Source organism: Oncorhynchus gorbuscha, linkage group LG05, assembly GCF_021184085.1.
Source record: "Oncorhynchus gorbuscha isolate QuinsamMale2020 ecotype Even-year linkage group LG05, OgorEven_v1.0, whole genome shotgun sequence".
Classification (NCBI taxonomy): Eukaryota; Metazoa; Chordata; class Actinopteri; order Salmoniformes; family Salmonidae; genus Oncorhynchus; species Oncorhynchus gorbuscha.
In genome coordinates, this window is record NC_060177.1 from 24,019,403 (window position 1) to 24,028,998 (window position 9,596).

Genomic DNA, 9,596 nt, shown 5'->3' on the forward strand with positions numbered 1-9,596 from the left:
CCATGGTCCTGTAGCGGATGCGAGCCTCAACTGGAAGCCAGTGGAGAGAGTGGAGGAGCGGCGTGACGTTTGAACACCAGACGGGCTGCGGCGTTCTGGATGAGTTGTAGGGGTTTAATGGCACAGGCAGGGAGCCCAGCCAACAGCGAGTTGCAGTAATCCAGACGGGAGATGACAAGTGCCTGGATTAGGACCTGTGCCGCTTCCTGTGTGAGGCAGGGTCGTACTCTGCGGATGTTGTAGAGCATGAACCTACAGGAACGGGCCACCGCCTTGATGTTAGTTGAGAACGACAGGGTGTTGTCCAGGATCACGGCAAGGTTCCTAGCGCTCTGGGAGGAGGACACAATGGAGTTGTCAACCGTGATGGCGAGATCATGGAACGGGCAGTCCTTCCCGGGAGGAAGAGCAGCTCCGTCTTGCCGAGTTCAGCTTGAGGTGGTGATCCGTCATCCACACTGATATGTCTGCCAGACATGCAGAGATGCGATTCGCCACCTGGTCATCAGAAGGGGGAAAAGAGAAGATTAATTGTGTGTCGTCTGCATAGCAATGATAGGAGAGACCATGTGAGGTTATGACAGAGCCAAGTGACTTGGTGTATAGCGAGAATAGGAGAGGGCCTAGAACAGAGCCCTGGGGGACACCAGTGGTGAGAGCGCATGGTGAGGAGACAGATTCTCGCCACGCCACCTGGTAGGAGCGACCTGTCAGGTAGGACGCAATCCAAGCGTGGGCCACGCCGGAGATGCCCCTCTGTCAATCACCACATCTTCATCGGCAGAGTCGCTAGCCTTGGTTTCTCAAATGATTGCCTCGCCTGGTTCACCAACTACTTCTCTGATATAGTTCAGTGTGTCAAAGCGGAGGGCCTGTTGTCCGGGCCTCTGGCAGTCTCTATGTGGGTGCCACAGGGTTCAATTCTTGGACCGACTCTTCTCTGTATACATCAAGGATCTCGCTGCTGGTGAGTTATTTTGCTCCTTTGCACCCCATTATTTCTATCTCTACTTTGCACATTCCTCCACTGCAAATCTACCATTCCAGTGATTTACTTGCTATATTGTATTTACTTTGCCACCATGGCCTTTTTTTTGCCTTTACCTCCCTTATCTCACCTCATTTGTTCACATTGTGTATATAGACTTATATTTCTACTGTATTACTGACTGTATGTTTGTTTTACTCCATGTGTAACTCTGTTGTTGTATGTGTCCAACTGCTTTGCTTTATCTTGGCCAGGTCGCAATTGTAAATAGTAACTTGTTCTCAACTTGCCTACCTGGTTAAATAAAGGTGAAATAAAAAATGAACTCCTGCAACAACTCCTCAAAGTCCTGTGAATAAATCTTCATATTAACTCAATGTCGGTCTCTGTCCTTTGTTCGAACTTGAATATTCTCTTTATTAAAGGCCATTTGCAGACAAGCTGATCGTCCAAGTATTGCCGGTGCATCTTGTCACTTGAAATTCCAGTTCAAACGCCGTTTTTGTATTGACATGGGTAGTTTCTTGCCTTCTGGCTCCATCTGGTGGCCAGAATACGCCACTAGATTGCAGTTGTACTTTATTGCATGGAATCAATCGCCACTCACTTTCAGGGTTTAAGTCTCTCGCGGACAATATATTACAAGATATGCCTCAAGTACGTCCGATTTGCTACTTTAATACATCCAAGTCATCGTCAAATGACAGTCAATCAAAAAATTTCCGGCTACGTGCAAGAATGTGGCACATTAGACTTCGGATTTCTCTGAGATGCCACTGGCTATGATAAAGGTTACATTTTCGGCTAGATTGTCTTCTAGGTTCAGAGGAGTTGGTGGTGTCATTTGTTCCATGTTTCGTAATATTGAGCTTTCTTTTGTATTAACTTATGAGAACATGTAATATATTAGCACACTGAGGCGTGTAAAATAACGTTTATCTGATGTCATTGGGTCAACTGCAAGTACAGATGGTCACATGTAGTAATTACTAACAGCGCCACCCTCCATATCGGCAGATCAAAGCCACAAATCTGTTGGGTCTCAACCGAAACGACGTGCTGTCACCCCAAAAGTGGAACAGTCTGTAGAGCTTGCCTCCTCACCTGGCTTTTCACTTCTCCCCAGGTTTGCAATCACAGGGACCTAAATCTGCCAATAAAGGTGAGTCTCTGCAATGTGCTAGAAATAAGAAGCTCCTTGGATGAATCCTTATTGGCAGATTTAGGTCCCTGTGATTGCAAAGAGCAAGGTACCAGAGCAGTACAAGCTGAAGCTAGACTAATTTATTTCGCTAGCTAGCGATAGGAGACGGAGGGCAGCTGTCTAAACTTGTTTTGCTAATAACACCGTTGAGATAGCGAGCGTGAGCCTTTAGCTAGATTCAACGTTAGCGTTTAGCTTAGTTTTCTATCTAGATTTGTATGGTAAAGAATGTCACCTTGTGTTTTTAGGCAAGATCTGACCAAGTCAGAGGAAATGACTACATTAGCTAGGTTCCTGATTTTAAACATCTGATTAGACGTTATGTTAAGTTAGTTAACTAACTTAGTTATCAACGTTGTGTTCATAGCTTTGAGAGTTAAGCCAAAATGTAAACTAAATGTTATTAGCTACATTGCCCTTGAATGTTCAAAAGCAGTCATCAATCATGAGCAAAACCTTGTGTAGCTAAAGTTTCTGGCTCCGTTTGTGTTAAACAGCATGATCTTGTCTGTCTGTAAAACTCGTGTTGTGTTTCCAGGATGCTTTTCCACTTCTGCCCCCAGTGTGGCACCAAACTACAGCCTGGCTTCCGGTTCTGCCCCTCCTGTGGGGACAAGCTGCAGTGTGTTGTGGACCCCTCTGGACCTGTGGAGGCTGCTTCCTCTGGAGTCTCTCAGCTTCATGGTGTAATTATGACTGCTAATGCAAGCAGTCCTACTCCAAGCACAGCACAGCTGACTGGCTGGGACACAGAAGGTAATGGACAGGGAGGGCGGTTCTCTTCCTGGAGATTAAAATATGGACTTGTCACATCTCTCGTTTGTTTACAGGCCTCGTCTGTGCCACCCCCAGCCCTGTGTCGACCCGTCCCTCACTCCATAGGACCTGTAACTCTGTCCCCATGGCCTGGAGTGAGGAGGCTCCTAGTAGTATAACCAGTCCCCCTGTCACAGCCTCCACAAAACATACTGCAGGTAAGGGGACAGGGGCAGTATGATTATCATCAGTGGTAATGATCGTAGCCATTGACGGGCTTTGGAAATGTAATTGTCACATTGATGCTTTGTCCTCCCTATCGGCAGATCAAAGCCACAAATCTGTTTTGTCTCCACGGAAACGACGTGCTCTCACCCCAAAAGAAGAACAGTCTGTGGAGCTTGCCGCCTCACCTGGCTTTTCACCTCGCCCCGGGTCCCCCTTCACAGGTAAGTCTAAACTACAGCCACTTACAACTAACAAAACACATTACTCCCAACAGCCTGGCATCGTGATTTGTGTCCTTCTCCCTCGTACAGTTGAAGTCGGAAGTTTACATACACTTAGGTTGGAGTCATTAAAAATAGTTTTTCAACCACTCCACAAATTTCTTGTTAACAAACTATAATTTTGGTAAGTCGTTTAAGACATCTACTTTGTGCATGACACAAGTAATTTTTCCAACAATTTTTTACAGACAGATTATTTCACTTATAATTCACTATCACAATTCCAATGGGTCAGAAGTTTACATACACTAAGTTGACTGCGCCTTTAAGCAGCTTGGAAAATTCCAGAAAATGATGTCATGGCTTTAGAAGCTTCTGATAGACATCATTTGTGCCTGTGCCTGTGGATGTATTTCAAGTGCCTCTTTGCTTGGGAAAATCAAAAGAAATCAGCCAAGACATCAGAAAATAAATTATAGACCTCCTCTGGTTCATCCTTGGGAGCATTTTCCAAATGTTCACCACGTTCACCTGTACAAAAAAATAGTACGCAAGTATAAACACCATGGGACCACGTAGCCGTTATACCGCTCAGGAAGGAGACGCATTCTGTCTCCTAGAGATGAACGTACTTTGGTGTGAGAAGTGAAAATCAATCCCAGAACAACAGCAAAGGACCTTGTGAAGATGCTGGAGGAAACGGTTACAAAAGTATCTATATCTACAGTAAAACGAGCCCTATATCAACATTACCTGAAAGGTCGCTCAGCAAGGAAAAGGTCACTGCTTCAAAGCCGCCATAAAAAAAGCCAGACTATGTTTTGCAACTTCACATGGGGACAAAGATCGTACTTTTTGGAGAAATGTCCTCTGGTTTGATTAAACAAAAATGGAACTCTTTGGCCATAATGACCATTATGTTTGGCGGAAAAGGGGAGGCTTGCAAGCTGAAGAACACCATCCCAACCGTGAAGCACGGGGGTGGCAGCATCATGTTGTGGGGGTGCTTTGCTGTGGAAGGGACTGGTATACATCACAAAATAGATGGCATCATTAGGTAGGAAAATGGTGGATATATTGAAGCAACATCTCAAGACGTCAGTCAGGAAGTTAAAGCTTGGTCGCAAATGGGTCTTCCAAATGGACAATGACCCCAAGAATACTTCCGAAGTTGTGGCAAAATGGCTTAAGGACGACAACAGTCAAGTTATTGGAGTGGTAATCACAAAGCCCTGACCTCAATCCCATAGAACATTTTGTGCGCAGAACTGAAAAAGCATGTGCGAGCAAGGAGGCCTACAAACCTGACTCGGTTATCAGCTCTGTCAGTTGGAATGGGCCAAAATTCACCCAATTTATTGTGGGAAGCTTGTGGAAGGCTACCTGAAACGTTTGACCTAAGTTTTAAACAATTTAAAGGCAACTTTACCAAAAATGAATTGAGTGTATGTAAACTTCTGACCCACTGGGAATGTGATGCAAGAAATAAAAGCTGAAATAAGTAATTCTCTCAACTATTATTCTGACATTTCATATTCTTAAAATAAAGTGGTGATCCTAACTGACCTGAGTTTAAATGTAATTGGTTGGCAAAGGTGTATGTAAACTTCCAACTTCAACTGTATGTGTGCTTGTATATATGCATGTTCCTGTGTGTCTGTAGGCAAGGGGAAGGCAAAGAAGGCCAAGCGGGTATGTGCTGTGGAGCCACTGCAGGAAGGGGAAGAGCTTTGTGACACAACTGGCAGGAAATGGAGGCTGTTGAAACTGTTGAGTCAGAGCGATGCAGAGATGTTCTATGGAGGTGAGGTCACACTGCACTCTTCTTCAAGGTGTACTGCTCTTGTTCCATGCTAGCACTAACACGTATTGATGATTAGTTGACTATTCACTGATTCGGGTGTGTTAGTACTGGGCTGGAACAAAAATCTGCAACACCCTGTGCGACCCCCTAGGACCAGGATTGAAGAATACTTTCACACAGGATGGTGTCTAACATGGGCTAGGGTGATTTAATCAGACACTTATTATTTTTTCTTGTCTTCAATCTCTCCCCAGTCCAGCAGAATGGGCAAGGTGCCAATTCCAGTGACTACAAGCACATCCTCAAACTAGTGAGTGTAACTGCACAGACTGTTCTCTAATATAGAATGATTATGTTGGCTTCAGTGTTATGTGGTGAATAGTGATGTATGTTGTTCTCAGGGGGCTAAGGACGGGAAGATGTTTAATGAGCAGAACTTCCTGCAGAGAGCTGCCAAGCCCTCATCTGGTGAGTGTCAAGATCTGCCTTTGGTTATCTGGCCAGCCCTCAGCTTGACTACAGCTCTAAACGGACCCCTGACTGCATTACCCATTCTCTTACCATAGCTATCTACACATTTAAGTAGGTCTGGCCGTACAGTAACACATTTGACAGAAGCTCTAAAGAATACCAGGCCAAGATTGTTACAAAATCCTTTCATAAGCAGGTCACAGAGGGGGCTTGCAGATCACTGATGTTTAGCCCATAGGCATTGGTGGAAAAAGTACCCAATTGTCATACTTGAGTAAAAGTTTAAATACCTTAATTGAAAATGGCTCAAGTGAAGGTCACCCAGGAGAAGTCTAAAAATATTTGGTTTTAAGTATACTTAAGTATCAAAAGTAAATGTATTTGCTAAAATATACTTAACTGTCAAAAGTTAAAGTATGAACCATTTCTAATTCCTTTCATTAAGCAAACCAGATGGGATCATTTATTATTTACGGATAGACAGGGGCACGCTCCAACACTCAGACATAATTTACAAACGAAGCATGTGTTTAGAGAGTCCGCCAGGTCAGAGGCAGTAGGGATGACCAGGGATGTTCTGTTGATAAGTGTGTGAATTAGACCATTTTCCTGTCCTGCTAAGCATTGAAAATGTAACGAGTACTTTTGGGTGTCAAAGAAAATGTATGGAGTAAAAAGTATATAGTTTTCTTTAGGAATGTAGTGAAGTAAAAGTAGTCAAATATAAAGAGTAAAGTACAGATACCCAAAAAAACTACTTAAGTAGTACTTTAAAGTATTTTTGACTTAAGTACTTCATACCTGTTGGGCTCTACTTGGCTGGAACATCCTTATATTAATGCAAAGCTGCAAACTGGCGTATGAATGGGCAACTCCGATGGGAACCCATAGGTGGACGTGTAAACTGAGGTATAGAGTAGGAGGAACTGTTTGGTTTGTGTATGACTGGCGAGACTACTGGTGGTGGAAGCACATTGTAGAGGCTCTGTTAGTTACTAATGAGCCTTTCTAACTGCTTTGATGCTGTCTCCCCCTAGTGGACAAGTGGATAAAGCATGCCAAGATGGACTTCCTTGGGATTCCTTCCTGTGTAGGATTTGGTCTCCATGCAGACTCATACAGGTGTGTGTACATTGAGATGTGTGTTTGCTGCCTGCTTGTACATATGGGGGAATTTGTGGTGTGTTTTTGTATGTGTGTTTTGAATGTGTAGTCAGACTGTTCTCTCTGCTACCGCACAGCAAGCGGTACCGGAGCCGAGGTCCAAAAGGCTTCTTAACAGCTTCTACCCTCAAGCCATAAGACTCCTGAACAGCTAATCAAAGGGCTACCCAGACCCCTCTTTTACACTGCTGCTATTCTCTGTTTATAATCTATGCATAGTCACTTGAACTCTACCTACATGTTCATATTACCTCGACTAACCGGTGCTCCCACACATTGACTCTGTGCCTGTACACACTGTATATAGACTCGCTATTGTTATTTTACTGCTGCTGTTTAATTATTTGTTTTATTTTCTACATCTATGTTTTTACTTACCTTTTTTTTTTCTTAACTAAAAGCATTGTTGGTTAAGGGCTGTTGTATTCTGCGCATGTGACATAATATTTTTTGTTTCAGGTTTTTGATTTTCTCCAGCATGGGCCAAACTCTTCAGTCTTTCATGGATGAGGGGGAGGGGCTCCTGTCTGAGAAAGCGGTCCTTCAGCTGGCCTGCAGAGTAGTGAGTGCTCTCTCAGGCTCATACTGAGGCCCTGATAGGGAATCCTATTTTGAAGTCCTATCTGATGTGCTTCCTGTTTGACTCTGCCTTTCTCCCTCCTCTTCCAGTTGGATGTGTTGGAGTTCATCCATGAAAATGAGTATGTTCACGCAGACATCCATGCTGAAAACATCTACATCAGCCCAGCACAACAAACACAGGTTAGAGTGTGTTTGTATAGTTGTTTGTTTGTGTACTTTTGTGTAGCTGCCAGACCCTTCTAATATGTTCTTACTCCTGTATGCATGTGTGTAGGTATACCTTGCAGGGTACTGCCATGCTTTCCGGTACTCACCTGGTGGCCGGCATGTGGAGTACCGTGAGGGTAGCCGAACACCAAATGAAGGCGCCATAGATTTTATAAGCCTGGAATCTCACAAGGGAGCAGGTGAGTCATCCTATGGCCTGTCAATCATCTGCAGTCCTTCGGATACTGTGGAGGATGTACAAGTTGCCTCTAACCAACCATAAGTACTTGTGTGTGATCGTACTTCTAGGTCCGTCTCGTCGTAGTGACCTGCAGGCTTTGGGCTACTGCATGCTGCGCTGGTACACAGGGGCACTGCCCTGGACCTCCCTCACACACAATCCAGCCCGCGTTGCCACGGAGAAGGAGAGGTGAGAGCCAGGTCCTCACTATGGCAACAAGGCCATTATGATAATGTTATTCTGTATTTATAAAATGGTAAAGCCTTGAGTGGCCAAACCTGACCATTCACTAATGATCCAGGTACATGGGGGATGTTCCAGGTCTCCTGAGTCACTGCTTCGGACAGAAGAAAGTCTCCAGTAAGTCCAGTTTACTAGTGATTCATTTTTGTATGCAGCATAATATATTTTGTGTGTGCATGGGATATAATGCATCTGTGTGTACTATGTATCAGGTGCGCTGCAGGTGTACCTGTCTCAGGTGATGGCTCTGCAGTACTCTGACCAGCCGGACTACAGGGCTCTGAGGGCAGGCCTTAGTGCAGCTCTGCAGAAGCTGGGAGGGTCACTGGAGCAACCCCTTGACCTTCAGGTCAGAACACCCACACAACCTCTACACTATCCCCAAGCTCCATTGAGAAAACAGTCAGATGACCACAGAAACCTGGAACCTCCCCCTCCCCCCCAGCAGGTCTGACCCGAAACCGGTCCCTTCCAACTGGTTAGACCACTCATCCTTACACTGCTGCCTGTTCAGGTTATCTCCTGAACGAATTTACACCTCTACACCAGTCTGAATGTTTGTTTTTATCTTTCTCTCTTCAGATGAAAGCGATCTGAGGAAGACGATACTTCGGGATGATAATTCACTAATGGAATTTTTAGCCAGCTGTTTTTAAAATGCTGACTTCATGACTATGTGGTGTGGGTCCTGCTGTGGTTTTACTGCACTCAAGGAGGAGCGTGTGAAGGTGCGTTTCATTAAGTTCACTGGAGGTGCAGTGCACAGAAACTCCTGGTTATGCCAGGTTAGTGAGCACTGCTGTACTGTGTTATTGTCAGCAGTAGTTGGCGCTGTGGCAGTGAGTGGGTAGTTAATGTTTAACCTATGAAATAATACAGTTCATAACAAAGAACCTTTGTTCAGGGTGGTAATGATTGTAAGTACAAAAATGTACACTGTTCCAGTTAGGTGTTGTAGATGTTCATGATATGCATTTGACTTTTTGTATTGTTTTCATATCAGGATAATACTTTGTTATTAAAGAGCTTTTATTAATTCAACTGTGTATCTGTATGTGCTAATTTCTTTGGGGTTTCTGGTGTCGATTGTGAAACTCTCTTGTGTACCCCTGAGTGCTCAGGGTCAGTACACTGATCTGGAAGAGTAGTTATCATGGCCCAATTACAAACTAATTCGCTGCTCATATCCCTAGGTTCTTGTTGAGCCCCTTCTCAGATCTGTCAGGACTTGATGTTTGTGATGTGAGAAACATGGTGGAAGACTGTGTATGGAGGCTAGATTGAGCCATACAACACAGACTAGTCAACATGCTCTTGTCACCTCTAGACTGGTGCATCTCTTATGACCCCTCTGTTTAAGAGGGTCCCTCCCTGAGGGAACAGTTTCTAAGTCAGGACACTTACATGGTGGGGACTCCCTGTGAGGCTGCTGGCTATGAAAAAAAGTTAGGCAACAGATTCATTATAAGAGGGAGAGAACCTTTAAG

General features: G+C 44.5%; 1 protein-coding gene across 5 annotated transcripts; it reads left to right on the forward strand.

Annotated features, from left to right (window-relative positions):
- The first annotated feature begins 1,567 nt into the window (after positions 1 to 1,567).
- LOC124035045 (inactive serine/threonine-protein kinase VRK3-like) lies at positions 1,568 to 9,144 on the forward strand. Of its 5 annotated transcripts, none has more exons than XM_046348450.1 (15): positions 1,568 to 1,645; positions 2,731 to 2,948; positions 3,023 to 3,166; positions 3,275 to 3,397; positions 5,061 to 5,201; positions 5,456 to 5,511; positions 5,603 to 5,669; positions 6,710 to 6,794; positions 7,296 to 7,398; positions 7,506 to 7,598; positions 7,693 to 7,825; positions 7,935 to 8,055; positions 8,168 to 8,226; positions 8,322 to 8,557; positions 8,692 to 9,144. In XM_046348450.1, the coding sequence occupies exons 1-15, from the start codon at positions 1,575 to 1,577 to the stop codon at positions 8,704 to 8,706; spliced, it is 1,665 nt and encodes a 554-aa protein (XP_046204406.1). In that variant the 5' UTR covers positions 1,568 to 1,574; the 3' UTR covers positions 8,707 to 9,144. The 5 variants fall into 5 exon arrangements, with proteins under 5 accessions (XP_046204406.1, XP_046204411.1, XP_046204409.1 ...); XM_046348455.1 differs by having other exon boundaries at positions 8,322 to 8,458; XM_046348453.1 differs by lacking the exon at positions 1,568 to 1,645 and adding an exon at positions 1,930 to 2,114.
- Positions 9,145 to 9,596: the final 452 nt, after the last annotated feature.

What these genes read in the sequence shown, in the direction of transcription:
- LOC124035045 (XM_046348450.1), top strand. Translation starts at nt 1,575, where the DNA reads ATGGAATCAATCGCCACTCACTTTCAGGGTTTAAGTCTCTCGCGGACA. An exon ending in TATTACAAGATATGCCTCAA is followed by an intron (nt 1,646 to 2,730) that starts GTACGTCCGATT and finishes TTGTGTTTCCAG; the next exon opens with GATGCTTTTCCACTTCTGCC. An exon ending in GGAATCTCACAAGGGAGCAG is followed by an intron (nt 7,826 to 7,934) that starts GTGAGTCATCCT and finishes TCGTACTTCTAG; the next exon opens with GTCCGTCTCGTCGTAGTGAC.